The sequence below is a fragment of the Colletotrichum siamense genome (assembly GCF_013390195.1).
Source record: "Colletotrichum siamense strain Cg363 chromosome Unknown KSG_Cg363_contig02, whole genome shotgun sequence".
Classification (NCBI taxonomy): Eukaryota; Fungi; Ascomycota; class Sordariomycetes; order Glomerellales; family Glomerellaceae; genus Colletotrichum; species Colletotrichum siamense.
Window position 1 is genome coordinate 6,140,670 of NW_023501015.1, and position 23,748 is coordinate 6,164,417.

General features: G+C 52.3%; 7 protein-coding genes across 7 annotated transcripts; 3 read left to right on the forward strand and 4 right to left on the reverse strand.

Moving 5' to 3' along the window:
* Positions 1 to 889: 889 nt before the first annotated feature.
* Positions 890 to 3,318, forward strand: CGCS363_v003604 (LysM domain-containing protein; the record flags this gene model as incomplete). The annotated part of the gene is made up of 2 exons (XM_036635453.1): positions 890 to 2,525; positions 2,597 to 3,318. 2 exons carry the CDS (start codon positions 890 to 892, stop codon positions 3,316 to 3,318), a joined length of 2,358 nt encoding a protein of 785 aa, XP_036499863.1.
* A 258-nt stretch (positions 3,319 to 3,576) lies between these two features.
* Positions 3,577 to 4,884, reverse strand: gly1 (putative low-specificity L-threonine aldolase; the record flags this gene model as incomplete). Its single annotated transcript, XM_036635454.1, has 3 exons — positions 3,577 to 4,280; positions 4,341 to 4,683; positions 4,750 to 4,884. The coding sequence occupies 3 exons, from the start codon at positions 4,882 to 4,884 to the stop codon at positions 3,577 to 3,579; spliced, it is 1,182 nt and encodes a 393-aa protein (XP_036499862.1).
* Positions 4,885 to 6,361: 1,477 nt separating this feature from the next.
* andE-3 (FAD-dependent monooxygenase andE) lies at positions 6,362 to 8,008 on the forward strand (the record flags this gene model as incomplete). The annotated part of the gene is made up of 4 exons (XM_036635455.1): positions 6,362 to 6,660; positions 6,711 to 6,982; positions 7,061 to 7,434; positions 7,511 to 8,008. 4 exons carry the CDS (start codon positions 6,362 to 6,364, stop codon positions 8,006 to 8,008), a joined length of 1,443 nt encoding a protein of 480 aa, XP_036499865.1.
* A 365-nt stretch (positions 8,009 to 8,373) lies between these two features.
* On the reverse strand, positions 8,374 to 9,336 carry CGCS363_v003607 (uncharacterized protein; the record flags this gene model as incomplete). The annotated part of the gene is made up of 1 exon (XM_036635456.1): positions 8,374 to 9,336. The coding sequence occupies one exon, from the start codon at positions 9,334 to 9,336 to the stop codon at positions 8,374 to 8,376; it is 963 nt and encodes a 320-aa protein (XP_036499864.1).
* Positions 9,337 to 15,231: 5,895 nt separating this feature from the next.
* CGCS363_v003608 (uncharacterized protein) lies at positions 15,232 to 15,555 on the reverse strand (the record flags this gene model as incomplete). Its single annotated transcript, XM_036635457.1, has 2 exons — positions 15,232 to 15,330; positions 15,391 to 15,555. The coding sequence occupies 2 exons, from the start codon at positions 15,553 to 15,555 to the stop codon at positions 15,232 to 15,234; spliced, it is 264 nt and encodes an 87-aa protein (XP_036499867.1).
* A 1,301-nt stretch (positions 15,556 to 16,856) lies between these two features.
* On the reverse strand, positions 16,857 to 19,664 carry CGCS363_v003609 (putative oxidoreductase; the record flags this gene model as incomplete). The annotated part of the gene is made up of 10 exons (XM_036635458.1): positions 16,857 to 16,934; positions 17,003 to 17,070; positions 17,141 to 17,374; positions 17,480 to 17,647; positions 17,708 to 17,938; positions 18,000 to 18,090; positions 18,746 to 18,777; positions 18,834 to 19,001; positions 19,090 to 19,372; positions 19,428 to 19,664. 10 exons carry the CDS (start codon positions 19,662 to 19,664, stop codon positions 16,857 to 16,859), a joined length of 1,590 nt encoding a protein of 529 aa, XP_036499866.1.
* Positions 19,665 to 20,199: 535 nt separating this feature from the next.
* Positions 20,200 to 22,438, forward strand: CGCS363_v003610 (putative transporter; the record flags this gene model as incomplete). The annotated part of the gene is made up of 13 exons (XM_036635459.1): positions 20,200 to 20,367; positions 20,443 to 20,605; positions 20,663 to 20,809; positions 20,865 to 20,876; positions 20,928 to 20,961; positions 21,017 to 21,085; positions 21,142 to 21,166; positions 21,233 to 21,313; positions 21,370 to 21,590; positions 21,640 to 21,797; positions 21,860 to 22,067; positions 22,121 to 22,254; positions 22,311 to 22,438. The coding sequence occupies 13 exons, from the start codon at positions 20,200 to 20,202 to the stop codon at positions 22,436 to 22,438; spliced, it is 1,548 nt and encodes a 515-aa protein (XP_036500902.1).
* Between the last annotated feature and the right edge of the window lie 1,310 nt (positions 22,439 to 23,748).

Genomic DNA, 23,748 nt, shown 5'->3' on the forward strand with positions numbered 1-23,748 from the left:
CAGGGGATCATCCGACGTTCTCTCTGGCTCGGACTCGAATACTACCCTGGTCTGACGGAGTCTTACTTGACACCAGCTCGCCCGTCATTTGAGCGATATACGGATGTCTCGTGAGATTATCGCGCGCCCTCATTTAGGGCTCATGCCTTTCCGAGAGAGGAAGCTCGATGAAGGCTACCAGGAAGGATCATCATAGGGTGTCGGCCCTCATAAATTGCACAGTTGCATGTGAGCTGCTGACGGGCGAATCCCGTGATGCTGTTCCTGGGCCACACAGCCTTGGCTGCATCAAGCGTTGCATCAAGCGTCAGCCTTGGCTGCATTTAGGCATCAGCCTCGTCGGGAACATCATGGCGATTTTAGTTAAGAGTGCTAATAGAGTTAAAGTTAGACTCAATAGGGTCAGCCCGAGGGCTGCGGGATGCAGGGGCAAGGCAAGACAGAGGTCCATCCCGGATGTGACCATGACGGCCCGGTCAGCGTTGCTTGTCAGCGTTGCACCGAGTTACAACCCATGAAAGCTTGCCAAGATAAGCTATTGATATCGGTTATGATCACGTTCAAGCCTAGATCAATCCCTTTCGAGGCCTCGTGATAATGAGATTGGGGGGCATACTATGGGATGAGGGAACGGTCGGCAGGTGATGAAGGGATGTGGGCGGACATGTCATGTTCCGGGCTGGACTGGAATGGGCTTGTGATGGCAGTAGGCATCATGGTTCGTTTCCTGAGCCATCTCACTTCCCTCTTTATGGCGGCATCGCCCGATTCCAGATATTTCTCGTCGAGAACCCTCGCACCTTCGGGGTCTCATGCTCGTTATACAGCCCATCTCTACGCTCTTTTGACTCTTTGCTGTCTCCGTCGCTCGTTTTCCCCTTTCTCCACGATGGACCTGTCTCTTCGCTCGTGGGCTCTGCCCCTTGCGATTCACTTGCTTGCTCTCATGGGCTTCGTCGACGCCCAACAGTTCACCGACGTGAAGCTGGGCTACGCCCACTACCCAGGGCTCAGCGAGAGCTGCTACCAAGCTCTCAACACGACGGTCCAGACCTGTCCCGGCTTCCTGGCCACCCATGCAGCCGCCGTCCCCCGCCTCGAGTCTCAGATGCTGGAGGCCCTCTGCACAGCGGGCTGCCAGTCGTCCCTGGCTGCCGCCCGCCGGACCATCGCCTCGGGCTGTGGTGCCGAGACCGATGTTGTCGAGTTTGACCGGGTCGTGTATCCCGCGACCTACATGATCGACCGCATGATCCACGCCTATGATCTATCTTGCGCCCAGGATGGCAACACGGGCGTGTACTGCGACGAGGTGTACCTCGATAACCTGGCCAACGGCACCGCCGCCGGTCCTTGCTCCGGCTGCTCCCTCGGCACCGCCAAGGTCCTCCTCAACTCGCCCTTTGGCTTCGATGCAGAGTTCGCAGCCGACTTCAAGTCCCGCACGGCCAGCTGCGGCGCCGCCGGCTATGACTTTACCACGCCTGCCGCGTACGCCGTCACCACCAAGCCCGCGCCGACGTCCACGGACGGCCCGGCGTGCGCCTCGCCTTACACCGTCCAGCCGGGCGACACGTGCGACTCCATCGCCACGGCGCGCAAGGTGTCGACCAACGCAGTCATCAGGGCCGGCGTCACCGGTCCCGGGTGCAGGAACCTCGTCCCGGGCACCCAGCTCTGCCTCCCCGAGGCGTGCGCCCATTACCGCGTCAAGTGGGACGACAGCTGCGAGGACATCCTCGAGGCCGTTCCCGGTCTCCAGGCCCAGCACCTCCTGACCTGGAACCCCAACATCAGCCCCCTCTGCACCAACCTCGATGACATGGTCGGGCACCTGATCTGCGTCAGTCCCCCGGGGAGGACCCTGGCCGACGCCACCGCCGTCCCCTCTGGCCCGCCAACCACGACGCAGCCGCCTGCCACGCCGGTCCCGAGGCCCTCCAACGCCAAGGCCGAGTCCAACGAGCGGTGCGCGGCGTGGTACGAGATCCGCACGGGCGACTACTGCCAGATGATCTCGATCAAGAACTCGGTCGAGCTCCGCGACTTCTTCTTCCTCAACCCGTCGGTCGACGACCCCGGCTGCGGGAACCTGTGGCTCAACACATCCTACTGCGTCCAGCCCGTCGGCGACATCAACACCTACCCCTCCTACCCCTATTCCACCTCCCCGCCCTACACACTCACGCCGCCCGACTACGTCACCACCACGCAGCCGGCCATCGAGACCGTAGCCCCCAGCGAGACGCCTGTCGTCGAGCACCCTCTCGCCTCCGGCTCTCGCGACGAGGCGGGCGGGTGCCGCGAATTCGTCGAGCACGTCGAGGTCCCCTTGCAGAAGGACCAGAGCCAGCAGCCCGACGTGCCGCAGCTGACCAAGAACATCAACGCCTGCGACTACGTTGTCGCGGCGCAGAGGATCACGATGGAGGATTTCATCGAGTGGAACCCGAGCCTGAGGAACGTGGATCCGTGTGTTTTGCAGCCCAACCTCCGATACTGCGGAGCGTATGGCAACGCGACTGGTGAGATTACTCCTGAGAGCACGAATCTCCCCCTTTTTGTGAAACGTATGCTAACACAAGAAACACGGCAGCCCCTGACACTTCGGACGGCGGGTGCCTCGACGTCGAGACCCCGGAGCCCGGCACCGTCGAGGACTGCGCCTGCTTCACCAAGATCAGCGGCTTCAACGCCGGCAAGTTCCTGTGCGCGGACATTGCCGAGGACAGGAACATCACCGTGAGCGACCTGGTCCGGTGGAACTCGTGGATCGGCGAGGAATCCGACTGCGACGCGGGCCTCTACGCCGACCTCGCCGAAGACGCGGAGCGCGGCGTCTGCGTCAGGCACACGGCCGGCTCGGGCACGCCGCCGCCCACCGAGCCCGTCGAGCCCCCCGGCCCGACGCAGCCCGGGATCGTCGAGGGGTGCCGGAAGTACTACGTCGCCGCGTCCGGGGACGGGTGCTGGGCCATCGCCGACGCCAACGGCATCGACCTCGCCGACTTTTACGAGTGGAACCCCGCCCTCAACGGGGACTGCTCGGGCTTGTGGCCGACGTACGCCTACTGTGTTCAGGGTCCCGCTCCTCCCAGCGGCGGCGGGGCGGAGCCGGTCGAGCCGCCTGGGCCCACGCAGGAGGGGATCACGCCCAGCTGCAAGAAGTACCACCTTGTCCAGTCCGGGGAGGGGTGCTGGGGCATTCAGCAGGAGTACGGGATTCCCGACTATGCGACTTTTGTCGAGTGGAACCCGGCGCTTGGGTCTGATTGCCAGAACTTGTGGCCTGATTATGCCGTCTGCGTTGGTGTTTAGGCGTCCTCGTCTGCTCCAAAGGCACGTCTGGCATTGGATTGCTAAACATCGGGGGGAGCTCGGTGTTTGTGGGAGGAATGCTATGTTGACCTTAATTACACCTCATCCTATCACGCTCGTGAGTCATCTCGGGAAATGATAGATGCTGTGTCCAGTACCCAACGAATCTAAACATTGCTGCGTATAAGATGATTTCCAAATATGTGCTGTCATTTCTGGAGGTGGGCCGCCGGGACGGTCCGTTTGTTTTGTCCGAATCTAGGAATATCCTCCATGAACCTCGGCATTGCTGAGAGCTTTCCCATCACTCTTGTCCCTCATGAGCTCCGTTAATGCAGTTACCAGCGCGTCAGTTGTTTCCGATGTACTCTGGTGATGAAGCACAACCCTTCCGTTCGGGAAGACTGCCAGTCGACGTTTGGCGCAGTAGTCCACAAACGCAGCAGCCGGGATATCAACGGCGGCCAGATCAAGAACGATCATGTTTGTTTGGACTGGGAGCGCGAACTTGTATCCCAATTCTTCGATCTTGGCCGCAGTCTCCTTAGTCAATGCATGAACCTTGCTCATGCGTGGAAGGGTGTAGTTCAATGCTTCTAGCGCGGCCGCAGCCATCATTCCTGGTTGCCTCGTGCCACCTCCAAACATCTTGCGGAACCATTTGGCACGCTCAATGAAATGCTTGCTTCCGAGGATAACGCTTCCCATGGGTGCACCGATGCCCTTTGCCAGGCAGATGGACAAGCTATCGAAGCAAGCTGCATATGCCTTGAGATCAACACCCTCACCGATGACACCATCAAACAAACGAGCGGCGTCGAGATGCATTGCCACTGGCTTCTGTCCTTCTGGTACGGGAAAGGATCGCACGTATTGAGAGATGGCCTGGGCGTCTTTGAGGGGAAGAATTGTACCGCTGAGGGTGTTTTCCAGAGACACCACACGCGTTGGAGGAAAATGGACTGAGTACAACGACTGTTACACATACTAGTTCTGTTTCTGGGGACCCGAATGCAACTCACTGTTTTCATCCGCAATCATGTTCGCTTTGACATCGTCGAGAGTCAGGTGAACTCCATTCTTGGGATGAACCGTGGTGGCAGACGCCTGAGACATGACTGGCAGGGCGCCGGACTCCCAGCAATGGACGTGGGCACGGTAGTCCAGAAGAACGGTATGAGGCGGCTGGGTTAGATGGGTGCGGAGGCAGATCTGGTTGCCTTGAGTCCCAGAGATTGCCCAGAGAGCGGCTTCCTTGCCAGTCAAATCCACCAGTCTAGCCTCAAGAGCCTTGACGGATGGATCGCCGTCAACGTCGTAGATGTCATCGTTCACCGAAGCCTCGAGGATAGCCTTTGACGTACTCTAGGTCAGTGGAACAACTCCATAAAATTCTACGTAGGCGCCAGAGATACGAAAGATCTGCTATACCTGCATCATGTCTGGCGTTGGAACCGTGACGACATCAGAGCGGAAGTCTCTTGATGCTTTATCAGCTGCCGCCTCCCACTTAGCCATTAGAGCAGGGGAGAACGCCATGAGCTCATCATTCTTGGTGGAAGACATGTTTGCTGGGTGATACAGGAGTCAGGAGCTTAGTGTTGATTGCATAAAAAAGTATTGTGGTTTAAGGCGCCTCTGTGCTGATCGATGGCCGGGTAGTCTTAGACAACTCTGAGTATCTGGAGAAATGCAGCCGAGCCTTTTCCTTAAATCTGACAGCATTAAGTTCAGTACTGAGGCATTTGATGGTATACCGAACGCCGAGGTTGTTGCTCCGAGTGCAGCATCGAAGCTGCTCAGAATTTCTCGAGTTTGGTATCTGGTGCTGCTCGGGTTCCCCACGGGGATTACGCATTGCGACGAACATCTCCACCTACCCCGCGTTTCTCATGCATACAATTGCGAATCTACCAGTAACAGCGGGTTCCATTGAGAGAAGTTGCCCGAGGCAAACTACAGTTTCCCTAGGAGCCGGTCGGAGACTTCAACGTGCGTAGCTGATTGGCTTTGATTTACATACAGCCGTAGACAGACAGACAACATGAGGCCACGGAAGTAACGGGTCGCCGAAGCAGCGGAGAGACACTAGGTTTCCGGATTTGCGGCCCCACGGCGGCGCCCGTGGACGGCGAAAGTTGTGGGCCCATCACTCCGATATTCACAATCATGTGGATTGCCTCATACCAAATCATCGCAGGTAATGGTCTGATTGAATTCGGCAGTAGTTCTGACTTCTTCATGGTGCAAATTCGAAAAAGACCGCATCAATGACTAGGACAAACGGGCTGTGATTCTAGAGCATTGCCATGAGACAGGCTTCGTCATATTAGGCACTGATGAGAACGAGTACGCGAAGAAGTGTCGTGCTGTGAGAGAGTGCGGCAGTATGCGGTCTATTAGGGAAATCTTTACGTCGCACGAAACAGACTTTAGGCTCAAGAAGCTCGACAACGACCCTTAAACGGACTTGGGAGGTTTCAAGTGCCTGCGGAACAGTCTTGGAGGGAACCACTAATGTAAAGCAGTTGGAGACTCCAGAAACCTGGGGCAACACAGTGGGCAAACGGTGTAAATGCCATCCGCCGGCGCAGAGTTGGATGACCAGGGAGGTGCACTGATGCATCATCGGTCGCTCCCGCTTCGTCCCGAAGATCGGAGATTCGGGTCCTCCCTTTGTCCTTATTATCACGACATCCCATAATTCCACTGTGGGGACATTTAGTTCAGGAGACGATGACACGCCCTGGTTTTTTTTTTTTTTTTTTCTTTCAAGCTGGCGATACGAGCTGTTACATGCCAAGCACTGCGGCCGGTGGGTATCGCGGGATGCAAGGTCCTGATGCCGTGACACCGCGATGCCGGCGGCGCGGAACTTGCCAAGATCCGAAGACTGCGATCTGTGTGCGGCATTGAACACGGATGAGACCGCCCTAGACCAGTGACAAGGGCCACAGAAAATCTATATCTGCAATTTCTGCTAGTCTTGTTGATATTCCATCATCGCTAGTTATTTCATGCTTCATCGTACAACACAAACGCCATGGGTATCAAAATCATCATCGTAGGCGGCAGCGTCGCCGGCCTTTCTCTTGCAAATATGCTTGAGAAGTTCGACATTGACTACACGATTCTCGAAGCGTATTCGCAGATTGCTCCCCAAGTCGGAGCCAGTATCGGCTTGCTTCCCAACGGCCTGCGCATTCTGGACCAATTGGGCTGCTACGAGCGACTCCGAGAGGCTGCTGGAAACTACTACCACAGAGTGGTCTTTCGCGATGCTAAGGGGAAGCCCATTTCCTCAAACCCCGGCCCAACCATCTCTGAGAGGATGGAGAAACAGTTGGTCAATTCCTTTCAGTCGTCGATGCTTAAGATACTGACAGACGAAGTGCCGGATACGCATCCTTGTGGGTGGACAGACAAATGCTGCTGCAGATTCTGTATGACAACTTGAAGCAGAAGGACAAAGTCCTCACCAATAAGCGCGTCGTTCATGTGGAAACCAGCTCTACTGGAGTTGTGGTGAAAACGGAAGATGGATCGACATATGCTGGCGACATCTTGGTCGGCGGCGACGGAGTTCACAGCAAGGTACGGCAAGAGATGTGGCGGATAGCGAGTGTCTCTGATCCAACCGCTTTTCCGCCTGAAGAGAGATCGAGTAAGTGCAGAAAGACTTTCACAACATTGCCACTAATCCAGGTCTTGCGAAGAGAGACATACTAACAAGTCCGCGCAGTCGTACAATCGAGCATGAAATGCATCTTCGGCATTTCTAAACAACCGACGAATTTCCCAACCGGTGCCACTCAACAGTCCTCCTTCTTCCGTGGGCACCTGTACCTGGTCATATCGGCACCAGGCGGCCGAGTATATTGGTTTCTGTTCCATGAATTAGATGGGACCAAGCATGGGAAAGACATCCCAAAGTTTTCTAAAGACGACGAGCTGCTCCTCGCGACTCAATATCGAGACGATCACATCACGGAAGACATGACGTTCGGGGACCTCTACGACAACCGCATCAAGTCTACATTGGTCCCATTAGAAGAGCACGTCTTCAGGAGGTGGCATTTTCAGCGAATTTTGATCATCGGAGATGCGGCAACCAAGGTACTGACTGCAATGACCCATACGCCTTGAGCATATGTACTTTGTCGTGGAAACACGCGCTGACAATATCTTCCAGGTCCATCCGATTGCTGCCCAAGGAGGAAATGGTGCGATTGAGGCGGCAGCGAATCTCGTCAACGCCCTCACACGGAGCGAGTTCCCATCCTCTCCAGATCTGAAACTCGAGTTCATCGAGAAGGCACTTGGTGAAGTGTGCGCTATTCGATACGAACGAGCCTCGAGCATGATGAAGAAGGGTCGTCGCGATGGCTCCTTTCTTTGCCAGCAGCCGCCATTTTCAGGTTTTCTTATTCATTACGTTTTGCCCTGGCTCGGAGATGACCTATTTTTCAAGGAGGTCCTTAAGCAGTCTCTCGCTGGCCCACGCATTGAGAAGCTCCCTGCCCCGGAAAGACCCCATGCAACACCGTACAATGACGAGCTGCCTCAGACCTCTGCTGGATCTTCTTGGTTTGGTTGGACTACGGGGACGCTCACAGTGGTGACTCTCGGTGTGGCTCTGGCCCTCGCCCAAAATGCTGGACGGTTGGCATGGGTGGCCAAGAGCCGCTGAACACGATTGAGGATGTCTTTACTGGATCGATTTGTCTTTAAAAGTCTGGAATGTTTTGCTCAGCTTTATCTATCCTTTATTTTTGGCTACGTACTGTTACATCTCTACTGCTCTATTCTAGCAGCCAGTTTGTGAGCTACGTATGTTGGCAGTGGCCCAACAAATGCATAGATTACCACAGCTTGTAGGCCTTTTGAAAACAAAGAGCGTCTGCGGCCCAAAACATAAGTATCTAAAGAAGAACGCCAGACGCCTCCCCTGTCACGTTTACCAACACCTAACTCTTTCCCTCTTCCTTTCGGAGTTTTTCAACAACTTGCTACTAGCGACGCGGCATTCTCCCCCCGAAGACATTGAGGCAGTCCTCAAGACGAAACACTCGTATTCTTCCTCTGCCGCTCGATCTTTCGTTCCTCTTCTTCCTTCCACCACTTGAGCCTTTCCTCCTTTTCCTTCTCCTCATTAAAAAGAATGCCCACAAACTCAAAGATCTCCGGAGCTGATTCTGGTATAGAAACCTGACAACCCTTGAACACCAGATCGCGGCTGACGCGAATGATGAGGTGATCATCACTGACGAACTTGAATATAATATCATCTCTCTCATCCAAGGTCTGTAGGACATGATTTCGTCGGCTAGGGCGAGTGGGTGAGGGAAAAGGCTGGAAAGCGATATCTGTTGCCCAATCCAGGTACATGTGACCTACGACAAGGCGTCTGTCGCTCTCTGATGTGCTCCGCCGCCTTTTCCCGCTAACGCTAGCTAGAGATAAGAATTCAACGTATTTTGATGGCCAGAGTCTCGACCAACGATGTTGGACATAGTCGGACGAGTAGAGTCGGAAAGTCTTCGAAGCAAGGAATCCCATGGAGAGCGTCTCGCTTTCCCTCTCGGCCTTTTTGAGAGATTTGTATGCGGCTCGAACCTCTTGTACTTTGTCGCTTTCATAGTCTCTTAGGCTCTCTCTTTCTTTGGCGATCACCCGTAGCTCTCGTTTTCGCTCCTCCCGAAGGTCTCTGAGTTCGTAGTAGTCATCCGCGTCAGAGCCGTCATATGACCTTTCTGATGAATTGTCATCGGAACCAATGATATCTTGCTTGCCATCAACGTCAACGTGATGCTCGCAGTCCTTGCCCGCGCAGCCGCAATCACGCTTGGCCGCCGGCACTCCTTCAACGGTAGATTCGCCCTTGTCGCTTTCTAGGTCGGAAATATCTTCGTCGAAGAATTCAGAGCAGACACCCACACCGCAAGTATCGCTCAGGTGGCTGACTCGGTAATACCAAGACGGCAGCGGCAGCTTTTTTGTTTGGTGTGAGCGGCCCATGGCGACTATTGATTTCGGGTGCGGTTTGCTTTGACGAAATACTTTACGCGAGACAGGAAGTTGGGTATTTCATCCCAGTAAACATTTTTGATAATGCGTCGCGTTAGTGGAATGTTAAAGGCCGCCCTCGTTCTCAGGCATGGTTTCCCCATATTGCAGGTATGCGCTAATCCTGCACTTAACAGGACGCGCTACGCGTCGGCCCATGGCGGGTCGCCGCATTCCCAGCAGCACGTCTTTAGTGAACGTACGTTTAGCATTTTAAGAAACCCAATCAATTGCAGTTTAATCGAGACAGTGAATTGAACGGGCTGGAGTTTTCAATCTTGGTTGCACGTGGAGTGATCACTAATCCAGGTAATGTCTCGATCATCGCGACAGCCACAGCAATGAGCTCGTGCTGCAGTCACACACATCGCTCTCAGGCTTCACTGGGGTGGCTTTGGACCGACGCCGGAAAACTTGGAGCAACCCCCGCCCTCCTTTTCTTTTTTTTTTTTCGTAGCAGCCGCGTGCCGCTTAACGAAACACACACGCGCGGGCGCGGCCACGCATCTCGCAAGAGATCCTAGACAATTGACTTCGGTGGTGGAAACGCACTCAACATTGCAAGATACCTATTATCGCGGCTCTCTGCGACGCGATGGGCTACCATTGAGGCCGAAGCAGAAACTTGGGAACGCCTGCGAGGTGCGTTCATGTAAGGCAATTCTAGATTACAGCTCTACCACGCAGGGTGTGTGGTGAGTGGTCAAAGTCCACCTTTGCCCAGTGACGGTACATTGAATTCAACCCGGCCTTGTTATCATCTGGATCTGCATATGGGTCTCCGAGTTTTCTCCAGCTCCAGCTCCCCTCCCCTCCCCCAATGACAGCTGCGCCCTGCAGAGGCAGCATTTACCCATCACACTAATGTACACGGACGACATTCATTGGATATCGCAATATTCAAAAAGGGATCCAAAGCCACGTGATTGATGTCATCCGCTTAGAATGAAGAATACTTTGTGCTCAATAATAATTGAAACAAACGTAACCGCAGCATCCCCTGGGGGTTTTCCGTGACTTGTCTAATCACCCTTGCCCACATAGAATGAACGGTGATGAACTTTGTCCCATTCGAAGATACCCCAGTCACTATCAAAGATCTTCTACAATTACAAATCGCATTTGGAAGCATCTTGCGAGCCATCAAGATTGGCTGCGACCGGCGATTGAATTGATCCATTGGCTTCGAATGGGAAAGATCAGGGCTGATCACCGTACTGGTTGTTGAAAACTGCCAGCTGCTCTTCCATCCTCGTCTTGTGGTGAGCTCTGGTGACATTGGCGTCAGTGCCTTGGTACGAGACGCGGTGCATGCTTCCATCGCCGTGCAGTTGTTGGCTTGTGTATTGGGATGATCTTCGCCTTGTGATTTCGCTTTTCGATTCGGTCGATGAATGTCGATGAGATGGTTTCGATGGAGTGTTGCTACGAATCACTTCAGTTCACACACCGCATACCTAGATGTTTGGAGAAACTGTACCCGTTGTAGACGGAATTGGTGGAGTTCATGATGAATACAAAGGACTTTTGGGTTCGAAATTCAACAATATCTCCGACAACGATATTATAACGAGCAAACAGCGAATATTCAACGGTCGAAAGTTGGATTGACACTTTGGATATGTACGAATACCAATGCTTTAAGACGCCAATGATAGGTTTCGAAAGCTGTCCCAGTCTGCACTTTTTATATTACAGAGAGTTGCTCCCTGAGCCTCCACCTCCTCAGTCCAGCGCAATCACTTTTCCCTACCACGCCCGCTTCGTTCAGCAACTGAACAGTGGTTCGCCCGAGACTCATTGCTCTGCGGTCTGGCCAGCCTAACCATGTCTGTACTAGCAAGCTGTACTTGCGATTTGCAAGAATCTGCCAATGGGGCGGGGCGATGCATCAAAACCGCAGTCGAGGTGGGCAAGACCATAATTTGCAAGAGAGGCAGGCGTTGCGCCGGGATGATTCCGCGTCGACATGGGTTTGATGTCGGTGGGAGATTCTGGATATGGGCTGTCAATGTACGACTTGGCGTGAATCGCAGTGGGCCGGTTTGTGATAATGCTCTAACGAGGTAAGCACATGGTGAGGCTTAGGCATGCCTCAACATCATCCGGTGTTGTGTATCTAGAGTCGACAAGAGAGAGCCTCATGCCCCACAACGATGCTTAGAATATGGATGTTATCGAAGATCAAATTTGAAAGAATGTCAAATTCAAGTTTCAATGATCGAAAAGGAAGACTTTGGAGACCGTTGTTCCGGTCTCCGGCCCGGATCTGTCTCCGGCTGCGGCTGCGGATGCGGCTCCGTAACAGCGATCAGCCCAAAGTTTAAAGGGCGTCCGGCACAAGGATATTCAACTTCGAACCCTCGTAAAGAGCATATGCTGATAACGCTACTGGCGTATCAGGATATTGCATGAAAATTTGGAGAAAGCTTCGATGGTAGCATCTCGCGCCCAAAACGAATGGAGTAGCCCAAATGATACCAGATCAAACCATGATTGGAGGGTTGCCAGACGTGGATACTGAGATAAGACCAACGCAAGCGGCACGCAACAGGCGCAGAACCAAGGCAGAATTTTGAGGGGGAAACACGTCGAATGTTACACGACGTGAAGTGAAAGTACTCCGCATACCTTATCATGATGTTGAGTGGTGGAAGCAGCACTAGCTGCAGAGCGTCGCCAGTTGACCTCGTATCGGTGCTTTTCAGGATACTGCGGTAAAGGGATGATGAGGGGTAAGCCTGGTCGTAGTTTGACGTGTTGTCATCTAACTGGTGCGGAAAACCGGTTTTCCGACATTGTGTCGACACTACCTTCGATGCTGCCTGAACTTGGCGCCAGGCAGAACTAGGCAGTCGAAGTAGGCCTTCTTTGGTTGCCTTTGTCTTGATGACATGGTTCGCAAACTGGTCGGGGAAAGAGAACTATTGGAACATGGTTAGTAATCTTGGAGTGGCTCGTGTATAGTGGCTCGTGTATAGTGGCTTATGCTGTGGCTCTGTCGTGTGGCTGGGGTTATGTGGCGTTCCACTGAATTGGTGTGTGTATTCCCCCAAAAAAAAAAAAAAAAAAGGATATGGAGTTGAGAGCGAGGTCGAGGTCGGTGTTGATGATCAATGTCATGTCGCCTGGTGAGTGATCATCATGGCCGTCTGAGAGGTAAGTCACCGTGGGAAAGACGGAGGGTGGAGGAAGAAGGATCAGAGAAAGGAGCGGGTGATGGCGAGCTTAGGTATATGTCGGCGGGAGGCAAATGGACCTTTGGAGCCTGAAGCCGATGCAAAATGTGCATTCGCACCAACACCGAATGCACACATAAGAAAGGAAAATGAAGTACTGCACGCAAAAATGTTGGGGGGCTACGAGTGCTTAAATGTTCCCTTCTTGGTTGCGGCTCGGTCGGTCAGCCCCAGGATCGTCTGATCTGAGTGAAATGACCCTTGTACTGCATTCCTCTCTGTGATGGACCCGATTTTCAACCCCTGCAACCCTATCATGGAGCTTAGGACAAACGACAAGGGTGCTTATTTGCGAGGCCTGTCGTCCAAGGTCCGATGTCACATTGGGGGCAAACCTGCAGCCTTTTCACATGGTACCTTCTGATTTCTTCAATTTCTCAGCTAAGTGTTGGGTGTACGGTTTTTGTCAAATGCAGCCGTATTTCTTCATTTGATATGCCACGTCAACGAAGGTCCTAAGAGTCCAGGATGGGAAATCTGAAATGAGAAAGGGTATCTGTCGTCGAAAGGGGAGCGGCCAGATCCGACTGGTCGTAGCCGGGCTGCAAAGGCAGGAGACCTACGCTCCTGTTCCAGGTCATCTTGCGTGTTCATTCTGCCATCACTACCTGCCTGCGACATGTCATTCGGATGGTACATGCCACCCACCCCTCGCTTTATCCTTGACCTATGGTTTGGCCGGGCGCAGCTTTGATGCGTTTCCAAGTGCCTTCCGCAGCTAGTTATGACACCGACTCTCAACGTAAACCCCACAAAATGGCCACGCTCCAGGTGCCAGTGGCCGAATAGACCCCCCCCCCCCCCTCCTCGCACCAATAGCCCTTTTACGATGGATAGGTCATGTCGCAGGCACCCAATGATGGCAGCAACGCGCAAGATGGAAGAACGGGGCGTTTCCGCGCTTGAATATTCGACTTTGTTCTCGGATTCGGGCATGCGTCATGAATGCGACGTAAGTCTCCAGAGACAGCCAGCGTGGACAAGCTTGCCAACTCGCTGTTATGTCGAAATGCGCACCGCTCACCCGACGCCCATACGGTGGTTGTTCTTCTGCCTTTTCAGCCGGGCCATGTCCAATTGGCGATAGTGACTGTTGATGTCGTTGAAAGGCGACGTCAAAATCCATATCTAGGGCCAATGGTTCATCGGGTCGCGGTTTAGATTCGACCCCGAAAAGGGCAAGCAGAATGAACTGGTGTGGAGGGATGGGAGATTTGACAAGTGGAGAAAGTGATGGAATAGGACAACAGTGGGGTGAGTGGTGAGAGAACACTTAGAAGCAGTGAGCCACCATCAGGTGGCCGGTCGCCCCCGGCGCGGCCACAGAGACGTCTGCAATCCACATCTGTTAGCTACAGGGCGCCAACACAGCTCCGCACAGTGTATTGCAGCCAAGCTGCGGTAAATGTGTTTTGTGTCCTCTGCATTTGCCATTGCATAATTCATCAAAATACGATCAGCCTGTCAGCGTTGATAGTCAGCGTTGATAGCGACTTGATCTGGCTACTTACTTATTTAAGACATGCAAGCTTGCGTACCCTGTCATTGGGGTGATGGACATTTACCCCTCGGGCGATTAACAGTGGTTGATCCCTATCACCGATGTTCATTGCCCCTGTCACCGTGCCGCGTGCTACGGCGCGCGAGACTGAAATACAGTATTATAAAGAGAGGACGTGTGCGCTATCACGAAGAAGGTATTCTGATATTTGGAGTACAAGAACATACCTGAGTACTCGCTTCTGGCGACCCAGGCTGTCGCTTCAGCTGAGGAGCTCAGTGCCGAACGCTTGTGGCAGCCGTGCATCGCACCAGCAACCTCTCCAACTCTTAGGGCTTACAATTTGCAACGCTCCCGTCAGACTCCGGTGCCAAGCCCGGTATGAATGAGATCAATTTGTGGGTATCAGATCAAATCCTGCCATGAATCGTCCTGACCTCAGAAGCGGTAGTACAGTGGAGATGTACACCCGATGGCGCTTGAGTCGCCCCATTTCAACCACATGGCGCACTGTGTTGATTGAAAGCTGCTGCAATGATTCCTTATTTCATATTTGTCTTTGCGTCTTACTCGATTGTCTGAAACTCCTTCAAGACGAGACGTTAGCAGTGCCAAGAGCTTGTGGCCTTGACGACATGCAGTATGATGGCGATTTATGAACGTCTACCTCCTCACCGCCAAAAGGCCTTAGAAAAGGTATGTTGCAGGGTTGGCCCTCACTCAAAGTTAGAGTATGCATTGCGCAGATTTCTAAAAAGCACTGACTTATCGAGCGGTCTTGACTATTCCACTTGATTGATGAATGGGATTAGAGGCGCAGCGGCGAAGGATATGTAGGACCGAGATGGCAGGAAGTAGTGCCCCTTTGACGTTGCAAAGATGAGGAATCTTGATATGCTAATCATTCCGCGAAACTATCATATGTGAGCGAATGTATCATTCGCGTCAAGAAATATCAATACGAACTAGTTATATCTCATTCGTACTATCGATTGCTGCCATTAAATGTACTCTTTTTGTTTCGTCTGACTGATGATTGGTTTCAAACATTTCCGTCCGATGAAATTCCTTGAATGACGTTGGTCGTGTGCTTACGCTCAAATGATTTTACTGGCCAACATAACCACAAGTCCCGTGCAAAGAGCAGTTGTTAACAAAATCTCGGGCTCGATCATGATGCTCTGTGCCATCTTCTACGATGACACACTGTAATTCAGGGCCGCAGTCAGCGTTGTCGTTCAAGAACAGAAGGGTTCAGATGTTCACCTTGAGATCACCACCGTCTCGAATGACGAGATATCCACGGTTGGCGCAGCCTCTCCTTACGCCGTCATCGTCCGGGACAACTTCGCCATCTTTGAGGTCTGTGCAGTCACAATCTACTTCCTCGCCCGGTGCAGGAAATTGGGCCATCGCGGTGGTAGCCGCCATTCTAATTACTTATTAAAACCTCTCTGCAGAGTGAAGCAGTGTTCACTTACATAGCTACTACGATGATAGTGAAAGACACCATTTCTGCGATTGGGACCTCGAGGAAGTTGGTGCGAAGGGTTGGTTGAAGCTACAACTCTGATGGTGGCGCTTGTGCCAGACGGGGCTGCTGAGGCTGTCCGTCGAGCTTTATATGTATGCTACTTGCGTCAACGTTCTTATTTTAGCCATCTTGAATGCGAGATTTCTCGTATCAACCAATTGAGGATCATACGGAGTTTCGCATACGCGCGTAGTGGCTATTCTGGCGACTCGCGCCCCTGGCTGATCGCACTTGCCCCGTACTGATAAGATGCTACCCGAATTAGACTTCGGACGCCCCGAGATATTGTCAGTTGTCTCCACTTGCAAGTGAAAGTCTCTCGTTCTGAATTCACAATCTAGGACGGACTTTTCATTCTCATCTGCGGTACATTCATGTCGTAGAACGCCCTTAGCGATCTCCTTTCGTGACCCCGCCAAGCTCGTTAGGGAGTTGGGCCCTGGGGTATGGTGTTGCATGATTCGAGCCCCTTCCTCTTTAAAGGCCATGCGGATAGTCAGCGTCCTTGTTTGGGGGTTCAGGGGTGCATTTCAGAAACCGAAGCCGAGAAGACGACTTCACCACAACTGTGCCACCCAGTCATGAATGCGCACTTCACCGGCGCATACTCAAGTTGCCCTTGCACGATTGTGACCCTTGGTTGCCAGCCTAATTGCCCGTATGGGAAGTTTCCGAAGAATTGACTGCAACCATCAGTGATCACTGTTAATCACCGGCTGCGTGAACCTGGCCCAGACAGCTTGCAGCGGAGGCGTAGGGTTCGTAACAGATATAGCGATTGCCAGGTCTTCTTCGTTTGCCCAGGGTAAACCGTGATCATGTGGAATAAACGACTCCCAAGGTTATCTCCTTTCTGCGTTTCCAGGACAATGCAGTCTAATGTTGGTTATTTCTGGGAACTATAAATAGCATAATTAAAGCTTTGCCTGTCACCTAGGTTTCTAGTCCGGAACACGATGCTCATGAGTGCAATTCGAAAGTATAAGTACGACATATTTTCGATTGACAAAGGCAGTTTCCACTATCGTCCTGAATCTTTTGGATTGGTACTCTGAAGCACTCTCAAAGTCTCCCGGAGCCTACAAATCTCAGTTATCCACACGCATGGACTTGAACCAGTTACTCAAACTTCAGAGCTGGAATCTACGTCGTCCAAATAGTAGTTCTCGGGTTTCAATCTTTGTTGTCCACTGGTTCTTTAGTTTTCAATGCCTGTGTTCTCAGCCGCCAGACCATCGGCCTTGAGAGCCGGTCTATCTGATCTGCCAGCGGTAGTCTAAATTCTGTTAGCCCATTATATAATACCCACCTTAGTAGAGATGGCGCTGGGAGAAGGGGACATACACCACCGTCAACAGGCATAATTAGTCCTGTGATCCACCCAGCCTCTTTGCTGGCCAGGAATAAAACGGCTACACATTCCTTATCAGCTGATCTCATTGATTTCGAGAAGTGCTGCAAGAGCGGTCAACAGATACTCACCGTACCCAACATCCCAAGCCGTGCCTTCTTTCTTCATCAAGTTCTGGTCGATCCGAGCCTGTCTTGTTTCCTCGGTCATGCCACGCCCTCGGACCATTGGAGTGTAGACCATGCCCGGAGCAATGCAATTGACACGAATGTTCTCCGAGCCGTGTTGAGCAGCCATGGCTCTGGTCATTTGAATGATTGCACCTTTGGTTGTGGGATAGAGCAGACTGGGGTTACCTCCGAGTACTAACCCAGTTTCATAGGTCAGCGGTGGTCAATATCTCGTTAAGAGACCCGGGGAAACATCGCACTGCGATGTCTCGGCCCAGAAAATGAACCACTTGAACTTACAGCCACTGACAGAAGAGATGTTAATAATGGAACCTCGCCCTTGCTTTCTCATCTCGGGAATCGCGTAGCGCGACATCATGACCATACTCGTTACGTTGATCCGAAAATCTCTTTCCCATGCCTCGAGGTTGATGTTCGTGGCATTTCCGATAGCGCCCCCCACGCCAACTGTACATGAAGTCAGACTGGTCATTCACAAGCCGTATGCTTTCAAGAAAGTTCACTTACCGTTATTAACCAGTATATGAACGGCACCAAACAGCTCAACGGTCTTAGAAACCGCATCTCTGCAAGAGTCTTCTTTGCTGACGTCTGTCTGGATGATTTCAGACGTCCCGCCTTCCTCATCTATCATTCGTCTGGTCTCTCTAGCCCAGTCCTCATTCAAGTCAAGCAACGCAACCTTAGCTCCGTGCCTGGCAAGGAGGATTGCTGCAGCCCGGCCGTTTCCAATTTCACCTGAAGTATGTTAGTGTGCTTTAGACTACATTGACTGCGTTGGTGAACCGTGCGAACGCACCATCCATCCGGGAGCCTGCGCCGGTGACGATCGCCACATCCCCTGCGAAGTCGAAAGCTCGAGGAGGAACCATACTGGCGACTTGCGTAATCTTCAGTTGTCTTTCAGGGGAGTTCGTTTCAATCGCTGTTACATGTAAACAGCGGTAGTTCGAGATGCTCTTGCGAAGATGATCCGTGTCTAGGCGCGTACCCCAAGAGCTTTCAGATTTGCGATGCAGCCAATTGTTACAGTCCGCTTGTTTTTTCTATAGCGGAAAATGATAACCTTCATGACATCACATGGCAGCCGAGTTCGGGGATAACAAGCGGGGTATTGAAATCTCTCACACGCCTGGCAGACTTCAGACGGAGTAGAACCAATGCCTGCACAATTTGTGGTGGCTTGCCGATTGAAGAGGTGTGCGTGTTTCTCGCAATTCTTTCTTCATCCCGGTAACAGTCTATATAGAGAGGCATTTTAAGCCATAGTCTAAATTCAGCCGTCCCGAATACGTATGTCAATTGAATAATGTCATGTTCCTCTCAAACGGTTTGCCCATTGCTTGGTACACCGTAAGCATCCCAACACATGACAACGACCAATGGTGACCAGACCTATCAGTGTTGACTCTTACGATGCAAAATCTCTTGGTTCCCCATATTCTAGATTCCCATGATTACAGAAATCTACAGAAGCGCCCAGAACGACTCGGATTATGACGTTGTGGATGGTGGACAAGACAACCAATAGTTGAACCAACTCACAATCCCAGCCAGGCTCTGCTCCTTCACCCATCCTGGAGAAGTATTAGTTAGTAAAATACGTCCTACTCTAAGGAGTAGAGGTACTTACGTTGGTACGGGTCCTTGGAATCACCGCGCAAAGCGAACCCGTGCTCAACGCCCGAAAATAGTTGATAGTGATAGATCTTCTTCTCGGACTGAAGGATATCTAACGCTCTTCTACGAGATGGGACATCGAACGTATGGTCAACCTCGGAGCAGGACATGAGGAGAGGCTCTGATAAAGCGAGATCAGCTCATAATCCTTTGCAACCAGCATCCAGCAACGGACTTGGGTAATATTCAGGGTATAGAAAAAACCGCACTTTTAAGATTGAGGAAGTGATGTCCCTTCAGAAACGCCGGATGCGCAAATGCGCCGACTGTGACCGTATTCTTTGCCAGCTCATCGCAGACGTATGGCGCGCCAAAACAGTAGCCTACGCAGGCGAACCCCGTCGTTTCCGTTCCATATCGTTGCTTAACCGCGTCCACCCATTTGGGCACAGCAACATCCGCGAAAGTTGTGTGTTTGGTTTTCCAAGCCTCGTAGTCAAAGTCAGGGTTAGAGGTGTCATTTCTGTCTTTTCGATGTTTCCAGACTGGGTCCTTCGGCAATAGTCAGCTCCATGTCATCAGTGCGTGCTTCAAGAAACGCCCTCACCCCACGGAAGTAATCGAGGCCCAGTACTAGATACCCTGCATCCGCAAAGGCGTCCATGACCAGCAGTCCGTTGACAAACATACCCCAGACATCAGGGAAGTAAAGCACAACATGGCCGTTTGCCTTATCGGTAGGCGGTTTTGATACGTAAGTCTGGACATCTGCGATCACTTCCCAGGACCCGCGTGCTTCACCTTCGTGGATCGTGCCTTTGAGACAACACTCACCACTCGGCATGGCGAGATACCCTGGTATCTTGTCCGTAGACATGTGGTGCCGTTTTACGGGCTGTTGTTGAATGCTAAACTGACTGTGTTTCGATTCTCATTACCAGTCTAATGAGATCTCATTGTACCGTGGCTGTGACGTATTTTCTGATCAGCGGATGTTTCTCTTGCTGTCGGCAAATCGGCTCGGCCAGGTTGATGATAACGGGCGTCATTCTCCTCACTCGCTCAAATTTGTCACCCACACCACATTCCTGATAATAGTGACCAGTAGAGGAATTCTATCTGCCTAGCGTGCTGACCCCCGCACTCCATGCCGCCGGGAGCGGGATGTGGGTTCCCCGCAGTCTTCCTGGGATCTCTTCCCCGCAGAAGCTATCCATGGGGCCAGTGCCATGGGAGCGATTACGAGCTCTTCTTCAAGCATGAGGCGCGTCTCTTCATTCTGCTTACTGTTATCTCCCAGGTCCCAAGAACTCTTAGGCATTTTACATCCAGCGTCTTCGTTTGAAAAGCGACTTGATTTGGTGTCAAGACTAGCAGAAATGACAGACGCTCCTATCAAGCCACAGGGTGGCGTAGGCGATATCGACCGGGGAGTCCTACCCTCGTCTGATCTTAAACTTCAGGAGTTAGACGCAGAGCACCAAGAGAACGCTGTCGGATATAGAGAGTACCTTGAAGCCATAGACTTGGAGGTCTCGGATAAAGAGGTTCGTCCCCCTTTCCCATAGTGGGAGTTGGGTTTGAACCAGAAATGACCCAACCTCTGACAACTCGAACGAAAGCTGCGAAGACTTCGATGGAAGCTTGATCTCACCATCCTACCCATGTTTCTTGTGACCCAAGCTTTGCAGTTCATGGACAAGACGTCCTTGAACTATGCCAACCTCTTTGGGTACCAAGCAGCACTCAATCTTCAGGGCCAACAGTTCAACTACCTCTCAGCGAGTGAGTCCCATTTACTTTGCAGGAGTCGAGGTAAACCTCGCTAAATTGCTATCACAGTGGTATATGCCGGGTATTTCTTCGGCCAGTATCCTTGCGGCTGGCTGATTGGTAGATATCCTGCTCAAAGAGTCATGGCCATCAGCATCTTCTTCTGGGGTCTGATGGTGATTCTCATGACCCAAACTCGAACTTATTCTAGTGCCTGTACGCCAGTCCCCAATCATACTTTTCAATCAAAACTAACTGACCTTGTCTGTAGTAGGCGTCCGATGTGCGCAATTTCGCCCGTAGCTAGGCGTCGGAAGACTGACAGGGGTGGTAGTCATAATGGGAATATTTGAAGCCGCCGTTACACCGTGGGTCATTTCCAAGAAAATGAAGAAAGCTAGACGCCTCTTACAATATTCTCAGTGGCTTGACACTCATGACGGGGTTCTGGTATACGCGTAAAGAGATACCCCTTCGACAGTGCATATGGTAGTATGTATCATGTCAAAGCACACCGAGCCTCATACATGAGCTGACACTATGCCTAGCTCGTCTCTTGGCTGGGGCGGTATCGTGAGTCTGCTGGATTTTCTACATAGCTGACAACGGAAACCTAACACCAGCTAACGCGGTGCTAAGATCGGATCTTACATCTCTATGGGCGTGTCCAAGCTCCCCGCTGACCTGAAACCAGAGCGCTGGGAGCTCATTTTCTTCATGGTATGTGTTTAACATGGACAGCCTGTTCGGTTCGCCTGACGAAAATATCTCGGTAGCTGGGCGGAGTGACGTGCGTCTGGTCGCTGGTGATCTGGTTTTTCTTACCAGACTCGCCCTCAAACGCGTTCTTCCTGAACCACCGCGAAAGACTTGTTGCAGTCAAAAGGGTCTCTGAGAACGAGACTGGCATCAAGAACAAAGCGTTCGACAAGAAACAGGCCCTCTTGGGATCTTTCGACCCGAAGACTCTGCTGCTGTTCACGTCCGTTTTTGCAGCGTCAGTAGCAGCCCCGTCATGAGACGAATCCCTACTGATAAGAGCATAGCGCGATTCCCAACGGGGTTGTCAACTCCTTTTCCACTGTTATCATCCGTGACATGGGGTTCAGCACAACACAGACCACGCAGCTCAAGTCGGTTGGAGATGCGGTTCAGATCGTCGCTCTCCTCATTGGGGGCAGTGTCATCCTGAATGTGAAGGATTGTGAGTCCCTCCCGCAAACAATGCAAGCCTCTTGCAACTGACATCACATGTGTGGAAAACAGCGCGTCTGATTACAGCTTCGGTAGCCAATCTGCTTTGCACAATCTCGGCTGCTTGTATGGCATATCTACCTGAGTCGAATACCTGGGGCCGGCTTGTGTCATTCTGGCTGGTCAACTCACAGTCAGTCGGCTTCACGGTGTCTCTGACCACCATCTCCTCCAACATGGCCGGATACACCCATCGTTCTCTCGCGAGCGCCATGGTTTTGTGAGTCCGCCTGAGTGAAGCTTTTACTCGATTAAGCTTACGTGAAGTTACAGCACGGCGTACTGCTGGGGAAACTTTGCTGGACCATTCGTAGTCAAGCAATCGGAGGCGCCGCACTTTCGAGGAGCTACGATTGGGCTCCTGGTCGGCTACGCTATCAAGTTGATCTGCCACCTGACTCTGCTCAGTAAGTCGCCAGGGGTCGCATGATCCCCTTTAACACGGTCGCTAATGGTCATCCAGTCTATATGTACCTGGTGAATCGCCATCGTGACAAGAGGTACGGCGAGCCCAATAGGGAGAGCAGCAAGGAAGCCGGAATGAGGGACCAGACTGAGTTCGAGAACAAGGACTTTAGATATGTGCTTTGAGCACGTCACTGGATGAGCGCAGCTCGCCCAATCGATGCTCCGTCAGGGGTGTCGAAGGATTTCAGGGCGCTTCTGCCTGCATGCAGTGAGACTTCAGCGAGGCCTCCGGCCCCAACTTTCCGCCTCACTCTGCGCCTTGAAATCTGCCTCGCGATAGCGTCGGTCGCCTGGTCGCCTGGCTTTGCCTGACTTCAGGCAGCATCCAGTTCGGATTTCGCATGAGGCAGCTGGTTGCCTCGCCTGTCGACGTGTCGGTTCGCATCTCAACTATGGCCAGGTGCTGCCAGAATTCGCCAGCTGTATGATCTGGTCGTAGGTGAAGTGAACTGTTGGAAAGCCATGAAAGTGTCGTTGACCTGACTAACGCAGCATTGCTGTGATTTCGGATTCCCATCAACCTTGGGTGCCATAGTAGAGCGGACCGTTTCGTGTGTTGTATGGCGAAATGAAAGAAGAAGGTAATGGGAGATGAGAATCGACGAGGTCGAGTACCAAAGAGTTCGACAGATAGATTTGCATCGGGAAGCACCCGTGTGGGCTTCGAGACTCATATACTGACAATGACCTGCCGACGGTGAGCCTCAATGATAATATCTCCTTTGTGACTCACAGTTCGGAAGACGGGCATGCAAGGCCTTTTAATACCAGCCATGTCAACATGCGCTGTGGGGGCCGAATCCTTCGCCGCTCCAGGACCGCGGGAAGCGGGCAACTTTTAGTGCTTACAGGACCCCTGTTCTGCGTCAACATGTCAGCACTGCCTTCGCAAGCGGCCCTACGCAGCCGCGGAAAGCCAATCAAACAGCAATCCTTGATGCTCTTGCAATTCCATTGACAGGGCCTGAGGGCTAATCATGCGGGAAGCCTAGGGCCGCCCCCAAATGCATCCAACCGTAGGATCACCACCCCTGTGACTCCTGTGGATCTTCAACATCTGACCTCAGCGCCAACCTTGGACGCAAGCTACGACGCAGCACCACCTCGGGGAACACCTGCTTGGTGCAGTGACACACGGGATCTTGCGCCACCGCAGTGACTTTGTGGAACATCGGAAGTCATCAAGCTTGTTGACTTCGCGCGGGCTATCAACGACAAATTCAATGATCTCTATTGGGCTTTACGTTCATCGATGTGGGTTTTTGACACGCACAGCTCACACTTCCCCTGCGGCCCTGACGGCAAACATTAGGGTGGCGGACGCGAGTGCTTCCAACCGAATCACATTCAGCGTGACCTAAAATGAGTTTACTTGTGAAATAGCTTTCCCGTTGGCAAAAAAGGCTGTGATGTTGTCCATGGCCTCCCGATAA